The sequence below is a fragment of the Anopheles stephensi genome, chromosome 2 (genome assembly GCF_013141755.1).
Source record: "Anopheles stephensi strain Indian chromosome 2, UCI_ANSTEP_V1.0, whole genome shotgun sequence".
In the NCBI taxonomy this organism is placed as follows: domain Eukaryota; kingdom Metazoa; phylum Arthropoda; class Insecta; order Diptera; family Culicidae; genus Anopheles; species Anopheles stephensi.
In genome coordinates this window covers 23298761-23315434 of record NC_050202.1, presented here as the reverse complement: position 1 = coordinate 23315434, position 16674 = coordinate 23298761, and the positions used below count along the sequence as shown (strand labels likewise).

The 16674-nt window shown below is 47.3% G+C and overlaps 1 protein-coding gene and 1 long non-coding RNA gene across 7 annotated transcripts; one reads left to right on the top strand and one right to left on the bottom strand.

Annotated features, from left to right (window-relative positions):
* Positions 1 to 1069: 1069 nt before the first annotated feature.
* LOC118507456 (trithorax group protein osa-like) lies at positions 1070 to 4964 on the bottom strand. Of its 5 annotated transcripts, none has more exons than XM_036045947.1 (5): positions 4714 to 4964; positions 4466 to 4621; positions 3859 to 4378; positions 3702 to 3777; positions 1070 to 3551 (listed from the first exon to the last, which is right to left on the bottom strand). In XM_036045947.1, the coding sequence occupies exons 3-5, from the start codon at positions 3985 to 3987 to the stop codon at positions 1231 to 1233; spliced, it is 2526 nt and encodes an 841-aa protein (XP_035901840.1). In that variant the 5' UTR covers positions 3988 to 4378; positions 4466 to 4621; positions 4714 to 4964; the 3' UTR covers positions 1070 to 1230. The 5 variants fall into 5 exon arrangements, with proteins under 5 accessions (XP_035901840.1, XP_035901838.1, XP_035901839.1 ...); XM_036045945.1 differs by having other exon boundaries at positions 4466 to 4669; positions 4734 to 4964; XM_036045946.1 differs by having other exon boundaries at positions 4466 to 4669; positions 4770 to 4964.
* Positions 4965 to 7951: 2987 nt separating this feature from the next.
* LOC118507455 lies at positions 7952 to 14443 on the top strand. 2 transcript variants are annotated; one of them, XR_004905643.1, is made up of 4 exons: positions 7952 to 8935; positions 9047 to 13394; positions 13484 to 13846; positions 13953 to 14443. It is a non-coding gene; the product is annotated as an uncharacterized LOC118507455 (long non-coding RNA). The 2 variants fall into 2 exon arrangements; XR_004905642.1 differs by having other exon boundaries at positions 13484 to 14443.
* Positions 14444 to 16674: the final 2231 nt, after the last annotated feature.

The following is a 16674-nucleotide window of genomic DNA, read 5'->3' as shown; positions in this document are numbered from 1 at the left end:
AGGGGTAGGCCACCAGCAATAGTCGACAGTCGATGTGAAGGTTTATTGGGAAAATATTTACTCGAGAACTGCTGCCGGTGCAAGTTTGGCTCGACTGAAGAAGACATCGGAGATGCTCTAGGTACACAACATCCCACACGCCTCGCTTTCGCTTCCACGGCAACGTCGAAGACATCTTTAATAACGTTCAAAAATCTCATTGACATACGATGACACATGCATGTGTCCCTCCCCCCCAGCGCTTCGTATTCTCCGTCTAAAGAAGCCTTTAAGACAAACGACCCCAAACCGGTGTGTACAGCTTCACACCTTGGGCCGCACGCTGTCGTTGTGCTTTTGCGCCGTTCGTCCCAGTGTGCCCAATTTTCATCCGCAATCTGATAACGGACCCACCATCCGGAGGTGGCAAAGTGGGCGAATATTTGAAGCGAAATGATGTTTTTTATTGAATTTCGAGCACACTTTACATAACTGCCACGCTGGCAGAATGCTTTCTGCCGAGCGAGCGCGTCGTGTTGACAGCAATAAATTTACATTTCTCTACTTCCCAGTTACACAGTGCTGGAGGGGATCCAAGAAAATGTATTGATTTTTGCCCAAGCTTTGCTGCGTGCGGCGTAAACTAAATCTCGTACCACCAGGAAAATTGTCTACCAAGCCCTTACACCTTTGACGTGCAAACAGGGTCGACAGGGTCGACTACTTCAGGCTAAGTATAGCCTGAAGGAGGTGTTTCTTTTTTTTTTTTTGAGGTTATGTTTCTTATCGCACTTTATCGCAGCACAACGGAACGGAACTGTATTTGGACATTTGATTTGGCGTGATTAATCAAACAGAACACCGTTTGCGGAATTGTACTTTCAAGATTTCCTCAAGCAGCTCCACAGGAATCAATCACCCACGAGAACCCAGCCAGTTGCGTGTTGGATAATGCCCAACACGAACCTGAAACTCCTCATGCCTGCAACAACTTACCCTTGTTCGTGATCGGTTTGAAAACGTCACTCTCACTTTTTTTTCACCCTGTTCGGAACATAATTAAACATTCAAACACGATAATAAGCGATGGTCACGGTCAAAACTTTTCCTGTTCTGTTGCAGTCCCGTGCTGCGAGACTATTATTAGTAAATACAATTTGACGTACGTTTTGCTTGTTAAATTAGCGACCTTCTCAGTTCCCTTACTCACTAGCGCACTGCGTTGCCCATAAGGTCATAAGGCACCTCACCTCACTGCCTCACCGGCTGCTGTCCATTTAGGTTCGTGAAAAGGTTGGGCAAAAAGTTCCCTAACGCTCCCTGTCCGAGGGGAAGTCCTGCGAACGAACCACTTATGCTGAACGCTAGCGGGCCGGCTGCAGAAGAACTGGCCGACGAGCTACTGCTAGACGAAGCTCCACTGGAAGATGCTCCACTGGTGGCGCCGCTAAATGCACCCGCATTAGCTCCACCCTGCTGTCCTTTGTTGAACGAGGACGATTGGCTGGAGGAGGAAGAACCGGTCAAACCACCGGGACCGGTAAACGTGTTGGACATGGTGTTGCTGTTCGAGCCCGTCACCGAACCGTCCTTGTTCGTTTGCAAGCTCTGGCTGGACGCACTGTTCTTGTTGCCCTGCACACCGTTCTCGAAGAACGTTTCCGAGTTCGTTTGCGCATTGCTCGACTGTTGGCCGAATTGGTTCTGCACGACCGAGGTTGAACCGGCGTTCGCTTGCTCCTTGTACTTATCCTTCTCCCGGATCGACATCGTGTTGGCGTTCGAGTTGGAGAGCTGCAGGTTACCGTTCTTGTCGAAGTTGGCCGACTGGCTGTTGGCTTGGTTCTGGCTGCCGGAACCGTGCGCCGTCTGGAAGCTTTGCTGCTGCGTGTTGGCGGCACTCAGCTGACCGGATGATCCATCCACCGCCACATTGCCCGAGGTACTGCCGGCCGCATTCTGGTTGAAGGTACCGTGCTGATTTTGCACCGTTTGAGACTGGCTCTGGGATCCACTGCTCTGCTCGAAACCGTTCGCCACGTTTTGAGATTGACTTTGCGCACCGGCATTGGAACCGGTGGAAGGAAAGCCAGCTGGCGAGGGACGCGGTGGGGATGGTGGTGGCGGTACCGGTTGCTTGTTATAGTTCGAGAATCGATCGTCATCCTCGTCGTCCGGGAAGTAGATCGCATCCGTATCGCGGCGTACGCGTCCTGGGGGCGGCGGTGTCACACCGAGCGATTCGTACGTCCAGATCATTCCATCCTGGCCAAGGTTTTGCAGGTTTAGTTCAGGTCTTCTATTGTCCTGCTGGACGGGGGGTTGTTGGGGTGGTGGTGGCGGTGGTGGCGCTGGAGTATTATTCGGAGCTTGCGGCTGTGCCGGTTGCTGGGGGAACAGTTGCGATGGAGGTTGCTGAGTAGGCCGTGGAGGTCTTGCCTGGCCGAAGAAGTTCGGGAAGCCAATTCCTTGCTGCTGACCGGCGTTCAACGCACCCTGGGCCACTGTACCGGCCGAGTTGACGGCGGTGTTTACCAGACCTCCGATTTGGTTGAACAGGTTCGGGAAGAACTGACGCTTTCGGCGTGTTTTGGTGTCGTTGAACTCACCACGAATATCAATATCGTATATGGTCTTATCATCTTCATCGGTTTCAGATGGGACGGGTCCTCCTGCTGGTGGTGGTGGCGGTGGTGGAGGTGCTACGGGAGGAAGATTGTTGTTGCTAGACGTTGGAGGAGGCGGTGGTGGTGGTGGTGGAGGAGGTGCTACGGGAGGAAGATTGTTGTTACCGGAGGTTGGTGGTGGTGGTGGAGGAGGTGCCACTGGTGGAACATTGCCGGACGACCAGCTGTTATCGACCGGTGGAGCTGGTGCTGGATTTACACGCGGAGGATTAGGATCTACTGCTGGTGGAGATGGTGGTGGTGGCGGTGGCTGTGTTGGAGGAACTGGAGCGGGTGTTACGGCAGGAGCGATTGGTACCGGCCGGTCATACGAATCATCCTCGGGTGAATCTAGACCTTCGTTATCCCAATTGCCATTCGGCTTATTGTTTCCTTGGAACCCATTCGGTCTGCCACCATGATGATGGCCATGGGGATGATGGTTACCTTGGTAGCCATAACCAGGCTGATGGCCAGGCGGTGTAAATACAGCCTGCTGGCCGGGTGGCTTGAAACCGAACGCTCCGATTGGTCCCGGTACTCCGAGCTGACTGATGGTTTGAAACCCGTTGCGGATCGGCTGTGCCACGGCATTGAATGTCAACCCGATCTGCTGGTTAACGCTATCGAACACGGCAGCCGTGTTCTTCGACACTGTCTCGAACAGGTTGGGTTGTTGGGCTCCAAACGGTTGCATGCCGTACCCATACTGTGGCATGCCGTAGTATGGGTTAAATCCAAAACCGGCTCCTAGAGGGAATATCTGCTGCTGTTGCTGTCCATATCCTCCCGGCTGCTGTCGGTATCCCCCTGGCTGTTGACCGTATCCCCGTGGTTGCCCGTATTCATTATCATCATCATAATCTCCGCTATGTGCCTGTCCGTAGCGACGATGACCGTTTGCTCCTAAAAGGTAAAAAGGAACGCGCAATATCGCGATGTTCAACACACATACGTAGCAGGTCTTCTTCGGTGACACATGATTAGAGCCGATATCACAGCTTCTAGAACGTTTATTGCACGCGTGTCACTGTGTCTTACGGCTTCTATACGCACCTTCATTTGCGATGGCTAGTATCAGCAACGCACTCACAACTAACGTGCGTAACATCATCGTTCGTGTCTGCAATGTCTGCAACGATAAGGTATACAGAGTTAGCACACAAATTCACACATCTTTGACAGTGTATTGCCAAAAACAAGGTACACACACCGCACTACGATGACGACGACTCGAGGAAGAGAATTCGCTCTGTCCGGAAGACGGTACCACGCAGAACTGATCACTGCTGCCCGATATCAACATCAACATCGCCCGAGTCGACGGCGTTGTCCAAATCATCCGCGAACCGATCGGAATAGAACTGGTTTTTCCCTACCCGACCGGACCCGCGGACACCCGACATTGAAAACAACAAAAAGTCCGGGCCATTGAACATTGATTTTGCATCGGTCGTGTCGGACGGATGGGCGGGAGCGCGAGCGGCATGTCTTCAGCCATCTTCGCTGCCCAGTGTTGTAGTGCGTCTTCTTCGCGAGGAACTGGTTTCGCTTTTCGCGTTCTCTGCACAACCGCGCACAACACAACGCTCACGGACGTACCAAAACAAGCGCCAAGGTCCGGTGACGCGGCTCCACATTCGCCCAACCAGCACCGATCGTGCGACCGCTGTTACGGTTGTTTCTTGACAGGTCTTCGCTCTTCAGGCGTGTGCTACCGACCACCAGCGACACTGCGACCATACCAAACACGTTAAGCGGGGTGGGGGATTCCCCAAAACCGACCGAACCAAGGCAAGGTTGTGTTGGGTTTTACTCACCAAATCTTCCCCACCTCATTATAGTAACGGGGCACCTTTTTGTCACCAGCAGACGAGGGCTGGTCGAGACACGGACGCCATCGGTCAGCATTTGGAAAGATTTCCGCAACAGCACAGCCTCATCTGGGGAACTTGCGGAGGTCTTATCGTCGAACGCTACGTCATCACAGAAAGTAGATTAAAGATTCGTTCCCGGTTGAATAACTGCCAAAAAAGGAATACGTTTGAAAAAAACAATAATGCTCAACCTGTTTGACAACATTCGAACCGTGTGGCAAAAACCCTGGCAAAAACTGGATCATACTCTCGGAGATTTCTTTCTTGCCTGTGTGGTAAGTACCGGGTCTCGGCTGGATGTGATTAGCACAACTCGCGCAACGAGTTTCTACGCGTAACAGTGAGAAGATGCTACCGGGTTGTTCGGGTGGGGTTGGGAATTCCTAGCGTGTTCCCCTTTCACAACTACTTGTTTGCACAAGGTCTTGGTGTGGCACATCGTTGTTGGTGTGGCGTGAAATGTGAACAGTACGCACCGACGGCCCAAACGCATACTCTGCCGATCGTCGCTACGGTTCGACGCTTATCACATGAGGTCAGGTTTTGCCCCAGCCCTTGATGCCGGGACAGGGGTGGGAGCATCGAGAGCATGACTCGGTGTACTTGCATCTTCGGTTCAGTGTACAACCGTAACTCGAAGTTGATCGAACCGGCGCAAGATGGAATTCCGGCTAGTGAAGTGCGTTTTTACCCTAGGATTGATCTCCAGCTTGTTGGCGTTCGGATACGCACGTCCAGCCGCAAACGACGCCATCTACTTCCCGCCGGACGATCATGAAGAGCATTCGATGCCGGTGTTTGAACAGTCGGCAGCATCCAACACCGGGTCACAGACGATCGTCGGGAAGGATGGCAGTGTACAGCAGCAAACGTTCGGTGGCAGCCAGTCGGCTAACATTGCGTCCGATCTGAGCAGCGGTCAGCTGAGTGCCACCAACACGCAGCAAACATCGTTCCAGTCGGGTGACAAGTCCCAGAGCCAAAATCAAGCCCAAGGTCAATCGGCCTCGTTCGGGAAGGATCATCAGGCACTGTCGAACGCCAACACCAACACGAACGTGGTGCGTGAGGGTGCTAACGTGCGGGAGCAAACGTCCGGTGGTTCGGGTTCGTCCATCAAGACGGCTCAGGGAAGTCAAGCCAGCCAGGCACAAACGAACGCGGAATCGTTCAAGGAAGCTGGTAAGGAGGGCAACCGAACGACCGGTTCGGCACAGAGCCAAAACATTGGCATGGATGGTAGTGGGTCCACGTCCAACGCAAACACCGGCTCGGAGAAGATCGTCCTGGCCGATGGAACTGTGATCACCAAATCGTTCGGATCGTCCTCCAGCTTCCAGGTTAGCGGCAACACGAAAGCGTCCTCCATGGCGCAAACCTTCTCGCAGTCTTTCGGTGGATAAAGTCCTGTATCTAGTGGGAAGTTCGCTTTTTTTTTTAATAAATTTGCTGTGCTAAAATGTGCTAAATGTGCACCGGTATGTTTCCTTCAGTTTGGTCGGGTTATCAGAGGGGACTTTGTTGTGGTGTACGGGAATACTGTCCAAAAATGGGGTCAGGAATAACCCACCAAAACAAGCCGCTTCCAACAGACACAGACGAGATTAAGTTCACGCACACAAGGTTATCATTAATGAGTGGTCCCAAACCTCTGATCTGTCTGTCACTGGAATCCCTTGCGCTCCGCGTAGTCAATATTTATTTTTATTTACATTTAACATACGGAATGTTCTTCCCAACCGCGCTTCGGATGCCTGCAAGCGAGGATTTTAAGTAGGTATTAAAACAAAAACACATTGCTACACTTTGACTGCCGAGCGCCAATCGATTGGGAATTCCGACGACTGTTGCCTGAATAAACAGCCACGGCTTCCGTTCAGAGTACTGGCGGGGTCACACGGGTAATCCAGCTTCCAGTAGCGGACATAACGTTTTTTTTTGTTCCAATGCGTATCTTTCGATAAGGCCTCTCTCGTGCCTGTTTGTGGTTGCTTTCTGCACCCTTGGTTCAGGCTGTCAGTTTAATCCTACTTCTCGGCTCGTGGAACGACCAACAGTTCTCAGTATATCCACTTCAAGACGGGAATGGCAAAACACGTCGACAAATCATGATGATGGAAATCGTTTCCATCTGTTCGCTCGCGGAGAAACGATTAGCCCGCGCTGGCGTTTACGTTGACAAAAATCAACCCCCCCCCCCCCCCTTCACTCTTCCCCATCCGCCCAACATCCTCACCAGCAATTGTAGTCATTATTCCGGGATATTCGGATAGTGTGGGAAGGTGGTGCAGTTTAAATAAGATTTGATTTACCCTCAAAAAAGCCGCACCAGTCCGAAGGATGTGGAAGCGTGTTGACAGCGGGTGTTGACGCACGCTCCTTTACCCGTTTCGATGGCGATGTCTTGCGTGCCAGCTTGCTTCAGTTTCGTGGTGGAGTGTTTGCCAAAGGGTGCTTGATGTGATGAGTGCTGTGGTCCCATCATTGACGCGTTTTAGAAGCTAATCCGTTCGCGACAAGTGGTCCGCCAGCCAGTGCTTCCAGAGTATCTTTCACTTTGAAGATGGAATCCTTCTAATTACGGTAGGGTTAGGAACGATCGTGTGCTCGGGATGGTGCTTTGTATGTGTAGCTAGATTTAGCCAATGAAATGTGTAGCGAGCGAGGTAATTTATCAACTTGTTAACTGGTTTTAACAATGAGCCTAAACGCGAGCAGCAAAGAAAAAGGGCGAGGAAGCCAACCCCATTAGCTGCGTTTCGTTGCGAGCACAATGTGACAAAAGCAAGAGTGTATTAATATTCTTTAATGCCGATGTGATTGCCAACTGTGGAAGCGCTTGTACATAATTAATATCAAGTTAACGCCATCTTTTGTTGGAGATGCCTATGTGTGTTGAGCCTTTTTTTAAAGTCCTTTCATGTTTTGTTAAATTTATGTTGCTTGTTCATTACAGATTATTGACATCAAAGCCTTCACATTTACTCTTACAAAATTTTCTCCTTAACACATGTGGCTTGCTCATACTTTTTTATAATTTGTTTGGTTTGGATGTTTTTCGTATTAATTTAATATATGGTTTTAGTATGAATTTATGGTTTGGTGTATCATGTATAATAATGGTAAGGGGTTCACACGGAAGGACCGTGGTTCAAATCCCATGTTGGCCGTTCTCTCATGGTGAGAACCGACTATCCAACAGACTTTTTATTTGTTTTATACAGTTAATGTACTTATGGATTATTTTCACAAATTGAGATAATTCATTTTAAATTCTTGAGGCTGTTCGGTGGCAGAGGCTAACAGCGCCGGTCTTCGCACGGCAGTACCGGGGTTCAAATCACATCAGGACCGCCTCCCCGTACGCAGAGCTGACTGCTTTGCTACGGGTAAAATCAAGTCACAGAAAACCAGAAATGGCAGGCCGAGACCTTTCGAGGTTGTAGTGCAACGGGAGAAGAGAAGAGATGATTTTCAATTCTTCAGCAGACGTTCAGTTTTGATTATTTTGTTTGTTGGTTAAATATTACTGTTCTTGCTAACGAGTTTATTGTTTTTTCTTTTCGGGGGTTTAAACTTTATTATGTTTTACATTTTTATTTACTTTTCTATCCATTAAGTTTAAAAAAATTATCAGTTATAGTTTGTTAAATCCTTCTTACTTAATTGGTAATAACTAATAACTTGTTTACCTTTGATTTTATTAATTTTTAGAATCTTGAAGAAGCAGCCATTTTGGAAACTCTATCCATATTTTCCCGCTCTGCACCGACGGTACAATAATAAACAGACATTATTTTTCTCATCCCAGACTCCTCATATTTCCTAGCAGTGCTCCATCCGATACCTATCCGCATTGAAGATAAAGGCAATGCCACACAGGATATTCATTTATGGCCACGGAAATACGCACTGAACCAGAAGCAGGCAATAATCGCAGGCGCTCGTCTGTTCGATCATCTCCAACAAACAGCCGAATATGACACTCGATTGTCGATTACCATAAACGGTCGTACGAGTAATATCCGTCCTGTGAAAACGATCGCATCATCACCGGGAACGGGCGCGAACGGAACGGTTCCCATCCCAGTTGCGGCGCGAAAGATGAAACCTTCGCCGGTGTTTGCAGAAATAAATAAAATATCCGGAAATGAGCCGCACTAAAGTGAGCACCGGGATGTGCGGTCATATTCTCGTGCACATCTTCACGAGGCCTGCCTGCCTGCCTGCTGTTGGTCCTGTGCTGTTGGAGGATTATGACCGTGGATTATGACATACGAGAGGGTGCAGTAAAAGCGATTACACCCCAAAACATTCCATCACAGCAAGAGGACACACACGGGCACATAATGACGGTGAGGTGACAACGCAAAAGGGCAACTGTGTACGCTGGACGGCATAAGAGCAGCAACGGTAAGCTGATGATCGCCTCCAAAGAAAGCAAACAGCGGGCAACGGATCCGTTGTTTGTGTGTAATTTAAGGTCGGTTTTTCTCTACTTTTTTTTTTGGCAACTTCTTGCAGCTCATCAATACGACGACGACGAGGCTGCAATTGTCGAACGTACCCGGCAAGATGCGGCCATCTTGAAGGTGCTGAAACGGAGCTGTGGTGTGTATTTTGACACCTTTATTTTCGGAGGCTGGCGGACCGTTTGTTGTTTACCTGCGGATGGATATGTACACCGTTTGACACGGTTTTCTTATCGGCGGCATTCTTTGGCTGCTGCCGGGGACTCCTCCGCAACTGGGTTGTCACCCGAAAAAAGGTTGTGAAAGAAAGAAAGTCCGAGCGTCGGTAGCGTACCGGCGTACAACACAGTGATCGAGAGAATAGAAGAATACCCCCTGGGAGTGGAAGGAACTGCTGGCAACGGTCTGGAACGGAGAGTGCGGGTTGCCGCCTCGTACGAACAGCTGCCGTTTGGAAGTTTACGGTTGATTTGGCATAGTTCCAGTTCCAGTTTGCCTATTCGAATTCTTCAACTAATTAGTACGTCTCGTTGCAGCTACTTCGTGACTCCGTGAAGCAACTCCGCGTTGTCGCAGTATCGGGCAGTAAATCTTCCCCGTCCCGTGGTTACAAGCTACGGGACTTGAAAAATTCAGTCAAGCGACACTCCAGAGAGCAATAGGGCGCGCTGGGTGACGAGCCTTCGGTGCCGGGACCAACCAGTGATATCCGAACTGCAACAGTCATTCTTCGCGAAAGGGAACAGCTCCATGCTCACTGGCAAGATGTAGTCCAAAACGATAAACCAGCGACCTCTCGATTGAACTGCCGAGTTTGTCAACGGTTCGACGAGACAATGTCACTCCCAGATTTTGTTGCCTTTTTCGTCTCACTATCAGTCACCACGGCACAAGCCCTTCGAGGTTTATGCAAATAATTATGCTTAAACTGTGCTTTCTGTTTGCGAAGGGTAATGAATGCATCGTGCGGATCAATTGCATAGAAGAAAACCAAAAACAAAACCTCCAAATACCTACGGACGGGCGAAACTAATTGCACAACCGAAGGACATTTCATTCCCAACCCATTCGGCCAGCTTGCTACTGCTGGTTGCACGCTGGAATGAGGCTAGAAAGGCTTGGTTCCGATGGGATTGGCACCACCGTTTTGGCATATACGTGTGTGTTTGATTCACCTCACGCTGCTGCTGATCGAGTACGTTAGTCGCGGTAGTTCATGGCATAATTAAAAGCATCGGTTTTATGCTACCGTTTAGAGTGAGACAAAAAAACAACCAAATTCAGCCCTTTTTTCTGTCTTCTTTTCGGTGAGGTTATCTGCATATGCGGGGTTTTGGAGCTTAACGGGGTTTGTCGTTTTAGGGGACACCCAGCATTCGGAATTGATTCCATAGGTCATCTGTTGAGCAAATAGCGCCGCGAACAAAGCGACGCCGAACGCTGATCGGGTACGTGTGTGTGTGTGTGTGTGTGTGTGTGTGTGGAGTTGCATAGAATGAGACGCGATTTATGCTAATTTTAACATTATGCTCCTCTTACTTTGCTTTGCGGCAAGTGAACACGCTTGTTAAGGGAATGGAATGAAATGACATGAGGGTTGTTTGTTTGGTAGCAGGTTATGCTTGTAGCGATTTTGTATATCATGGGAATGTTTCACTTCTGATATTTTTCGGGCCGATATTATTTTTTATTTTCAGCTTAGAACATCTTTAGCTATTAATAACATCTGCACTATCCGATGATTTATTCTTAAGACCAACATAGAACTGATGCATGGTTCTCTGGCGCTCTTGGCAAAACCTCCATCTGCTTTTCTGAATATCAGCAACAAATCGCTAGGAGATTCGGGTTTGTAAGGTTTATTCAAAAATATTCAATTTTGAGGTTTGCACATTTCAATATCTGAAAACGGTGCAGGTTCGTTGAAGACTTTAGAATATTTCAGAGCAAAATCAGTAGCATGGTTCTGTAGTTTTCTCCATTTCAGCGTCCACTTCACACAATAATTTTTAACTGCGGCTTACTAAATCGACTTGCACAAAATGTTTGCGTATGTTGGTCAGAGTTGATACTGCTTCTTCTTCCCCAATGGCCTAACGACCTCTTAGGTTATGCCTGCCATTTTTGGCTTACTAGACTTATCGATACCGCTAAGTTGGATAGTAAGTCCTCACTATGGGGGAACGGCCCAGATAAGATTTAAGCCACGGTCCTGCCCTGTGAAGACCAGCGCCGTTGTCACGTCTTCTACCATGCCGCCCTTACGTAGAAAATTATTTTGGATTTAGTTTTTTTGAGGTACAATTTATCATGGTCAGTCAAACCATTGAATTCTTATTCTTCTTGACTTGATTTTACCCGAGACAATCTGGATGGGATTTGAAACCCCGGTCCTGCCGTGTGAAGACCGGCTCCGTTATCACATCGGCCACCTCGACCATCGACCGCCCCTTAAAATTATTAAATTAAATACTAAATACTAAATTTCTAAGACATCCGGAAATTTTATTTCTTTATTTACTGTATTTAGAATTTGTTCTGGGGCCTTAGTGTGTGGTCTTCACTCGGTAGGACCGAGGATTGAATTCATTTGAAGAACAGACTACTCAACTACGGAGTATCAATATGTCTGGTTAGCCAGATTGGATGGTGGGTATGACCTAGCAGGCCGTTAAGTAATATGAATATGAAGAAGAAATTGTTCTTACACCTGTTTGCTTCGACTCACGAGCTGCCTGCTTCGATTTGCGTGCCATTACCATCGAAAGAGCGACCCTATGGTCGAATCGCATGCCGTTACTATGGAATCACGTGCCGATATCTATGGATTTGTGAATGTTAGCACATTTCAAATTCGCTTCTTCTCTCGAAGCAATGGTTTTTTTTTCTTATCGCTTAAACATACGGATAATTTTAACGACTAAACGCAATAGAAAGCATTATTTAAAACTATATTACACGTGTTTTACATATTGTGTCAAAGCAAAAATGAACGATACATACAAACTATTTCATGGAATTCAATGAAAAATATTGAAAAAGAAAAAAATGAACTAATAGCTTCATGAACTTTTCTAAATTTTCTTCGCCGTTCAAACCCGTCCATTTCCGCTAGTTTAATGTATAAATCACCACCAAACTCTGAAAAACTAGTCTTGTGTATCGATACTGTTCGATGTTGGTATTGTACTACACATTTTTTCGTCATTTACGGTTTATTAGCCGCTTGTTCGTATAAAAATGCTGACGAAATGTTTTCTAATCGTAACGAACTAACCGGTCTGTTCATTACACCAAATGCATCATACAGGAGCAATCAAAAATCCATGTATATCGGCACGTGATTCCATGGAAACGGCATGTGATTCGGTCGTCGTGTCGCGCATTCGATGGAAACGGCACGCAAATCGAAACAAGCAGCTCATGAGTCGCAGCAAACGGTGAGCGATTCGACTGTAACTGTAAACAGGTGTATCTACATACTTTTTTAGATGATTTATCTTTTTATCGATTAACTGGCTGCATTCAGAGCTTTTCGTAACTCAAATATATGTAACGTAAAGTATAGAGAAGCTTTTGTGTAAATTAGGTACTATTTATTAAAATTCTTTTCATATTTTGTTTATATCTGATTGATATGATTGATACCTTACAAAATGACTTTATCTTCAGCAATTCAACTGAGACTGACTGTGACTGAATTGAACCATATTTACCACCGGTCACGAATTTTAGTTTGAACCATCTTATTTCCTATCGATTCCACCAAACTCTCCTACTGCAGCGTGTGAAGATTTCTCACAGCGTAAACAACTTTCGGTAATTTCCTCGCTTCATTTCTAACCTCAACTATCATTCAGACAAAAGTACGTAAACGTACGGCGATTATGAAACGCCCAGCACAACGGTAGCATCGAACCGGGAGTAGCACACAGGATGGAGCCATTTTTATTGATACAGCTGCACATCGTCTAAACGGCAATCATTAGTGCTGTCTCCGACGACGACGACGACGACGATCCGGATCGTTTGTGACACATTAGAAACACATACGCCACATCGGTTTTGCTTTCACAATTTCTCACATTACAAACATCCACCGCATCTCACCACCCCCTCGATCGTCTGTGTAAGTAGAGTGATGCTCTACATATTTCCCATGGATTCTTCTACTTTTTACACCTTCTCCGTTCTAGCTCTGGACTGTGTGGATAGAGCACATGGAACGGAACATGCAAGAGCTACAATGGGAAGAGTGCTTTCCAAACAACGGTAGCGTACGGTTGCCTCCACACGGCTACTGTGTGTGTGTGTATGTTTGCTTAAGAATGTCTCAATCATCGCTTCTTCGCTGCATAAAGGCTGTCATCGGATCTCGGTTGCTCTGTTCACCGTCCTGTGTAGGTCTCGCTCGCTCATAATTCTTACTCCAAACCAGATTGAATGTCTCTAACAACGCTACGATCTATTCTCTGCTGTGCTGTTTTAGTTTCTTCGCATATGCAAACAAATCATCAGCATCGCGATGGAGGAAGCACCACTGTCAGTGGTTCGAAGCGAGACCTCTTCTTCGACGTGTTAACGGTTATGACATCATCTCATCTTGAGAACAGTTTTTAAACTGGCCCCACACACCGGTGGGAACCTTGGAAGCGATGTCGGGTGTGTATGAGCCGCAGCAAATTAGTCTAATGATGCGTGCCATATCCGAAAGCCATCAACTTCAGTCTCCACTAGTGGTGCAACTATTTTCAGGTTTTTGGAAGAAGATTTATGTGTTCGCAAGAAGTTTCCGTACCACCGTACAGCATCGCAATGTTAATCGTGGTCCCGTCTTCGTTCCCCATGCCAGGTAGCCGTCTTCTCCTCCGCAAGGAACGGGGCAAAACCCGGTCCGACCTTAAGAGACCTCCATAATTAATGGTGACAACACTGCTTTGGTGTGCAATTATTTATAGCGCTGGTGTGTGTGTGTACCGGAGTCGAGTGCAGCCACTTGATGGAGTATGAATGGCTTATTAAATGCATTCGCAGCATGCACATACCGGCAACACCGCAAAGAATGTGTACTCCGTGGTATCCACCCACACGGGGGCTGGCCCCGAGTGCGTGTGCATTCTCTTGCCCCGTGGACAACATCTTCTCGCTATCCGGGCCGCTACCGAGCAGCGGGAAACAGTGAAGAGGCACACGCAACTGATACACACCCGCTGCAAAGTGCTACTGCTTCATTAAATCTTGCTCACCTTTGCCTTGTTGCTGGCGGTTCAAGGTATCTCGGTTAAACCTTGCTTCTCCTGGACGGATAAAAGCAGCAAAGACGTAACCTCCTGCCGCGTGCGCCATTTTTACTTCTCCATTCTTCTTAACCTCACGCGGCAAGGAATCACCGACGCTTTATTATGTTGTCACTTTGCAGTAGTAAATAAAATAAATATATGACCCTAACCTCGGCCGTGGTCCTTGGTGCGGGTTTCGGGGCCCGCTTCCCGATCGGCGACACTGGCCGATAAATCATTTTAATATGAAAATTTTTTTATACCACATGCAAAAAAAAGCGTGACAATTTTATGCATTGCGCTCGAGAAGGTCGTCTCGTTTGGAGTCCGTCCGTTTGGTTGGGCATTCGCTTATCGGGGTGCGCTTGCATCGTGATCAGATCACCCAAGGAATGTTGCTGCTTGGTTCAATGGTTCAAGAAAAGGGCTCACCGGAGCTTTTCTTCTGCAGATCGTGAGCCAAGCTGGAAAGGTCTTTCATTTCGTCGCATGCTATCTCACGGGCACGGCGTTGGCATTAAATCAAGAGACAATGTTGCGTTTCGGGTGCTTTGTAGTCCACGAACTTCTTGGCCTTCCGTTTTCGACCGCAAACCCCGAAGGGATCGTTTGGCAGTCGTTTTAGCGTGTAGCAGCTAGACATACGATTTCTAATTGATGCTAATGAAAGGATGATTGGCTTTTGTCTCGCTTGTTTTTCTCTCCCCCTGAGAGATGCTTAAGATGCCAATCCATCCATAAACACCCAGCTTCAGGCGAGCGCCGCAAGAGTGCTCCATGCACAAATCTTCTAATTGTGAACAAATAGACTCTCGCTCGCCAATTAGCGGTCCAGTCGCGTTTTTCTCGGTGACTGACCGACCGATTGACTTGGGAAACGTAACGTTGGCTACCAGTGAGACCATCACACGCACACACGTAAACAGTTCCAACAGTTTGGCTAGCATTTTAGAAGATTAGACCATCCATCCAGCACGACAAACAATGAGCGCTGGTATGGTTTTTGGACGTACAACACCGGCTACACGTCACCGAAATATCAAAGTCAAATGGAAATGCGTGAGTAAAGTTTTAAGTTGGTGTTGGCGTTTCGCAGATGCAAGACGCCGAGGACAAAGTTTTCTCCAACGCCAATTAGGCAGCTCTGGTGCGGAGTGTTCAACATTTTTCGCCTCATCAGTCCGTTTCAAAGTGTACCAATATGTACACTGTGCGAATTATGATTACTGTTTCGCATCAATTGATCGGTGTGCAAATCATCGGGCATTTTGGTCGGCTTTGCAAAGTGTTTTGGAGGCTTTTCAGGCAAATGTTTGCTAATCAATTAGTTTGATTTGGATGTTTTTCGTGGTTGAGCAACTGAAATTAATGAGGAAAAGCATTCTCTTTATCAAAGAAATTTGTTAATGAAATAATTTTATAGTGAGTGATCCACGAAGCGGCTATAATTATGCTATTATTTGTTTTTGTGTAGAACTTGTCCGTAAGGGTCCGTAAGTTATGCTATTCTCATTTGAAATCAGTTTTTGACTTTTGATTTATATTCTTGTTTAGAATTTTTCTCTTTATACCTCGTATAACTCAGTAATGCGTCGTGCTTTCGTATTTTGTGTTTTTATCTATCTTGGATATTTTTGTAAATATTTTTAAATTCATTAGAGCAGGACAAGTCCCTTTGAACAAGTCCTTGACAAGTCCCCTTGATCAAGTCCTTGACAAGTCCCCTTGAACTAGGCCCTTTGGTCTAGGCCGCTTTGACTAGGCACTTTGGTCTAGGCCCAATCGAATAGGAGTCCTTGGACTATACCCCTTGGACTAGACACCTAGGGCTAGGTCCTTTGGACTAAGTCCCATTGAGTAGGTCCCTTGGACTTGGCCTCTTCCAATAGGCCCCATTGACCAAGCCGATTGGACTAAGCTACGTGGAGCAGCCCTATGAAATAGATTTCTTTTACTAAACCCATTAGACCAGGCCCCTTGGACTAGGCCTCTTGGACTGGGCTCCTTCAACTACATCTCTTGTACTAGGCCCCTTGGACTAAATCATTTTAAAGTAGCTCCTTGAAATAGGTCCCTTGGACTAGTCTCCTTAAACAAGGCCTCTTGGACTAGGCCTCTTGGAGTAAGACCATCGTACAAGGCCTCTTCGACTATGCTCCATGGGCTAAGCTATTTGGAGCAACCCCTTGAAATAGGCCCCTTGGACAAGGATCCTTGGATTAGGCCACTTCGAATAAGCTTGGATTTGGATTCTTCAACTAAGCTATTTGGAGTAGCCCCTTGGAATAGGCCCTTTAAATAAGGCTTCTTGGACTAGGCCCCTTGAACTAGGCCCCTTGGGCTATGAGCTTTGGTCTAGGTTCCTAGGACTAGGCCCCTTGGATGAGGCATCTTGGTCTAG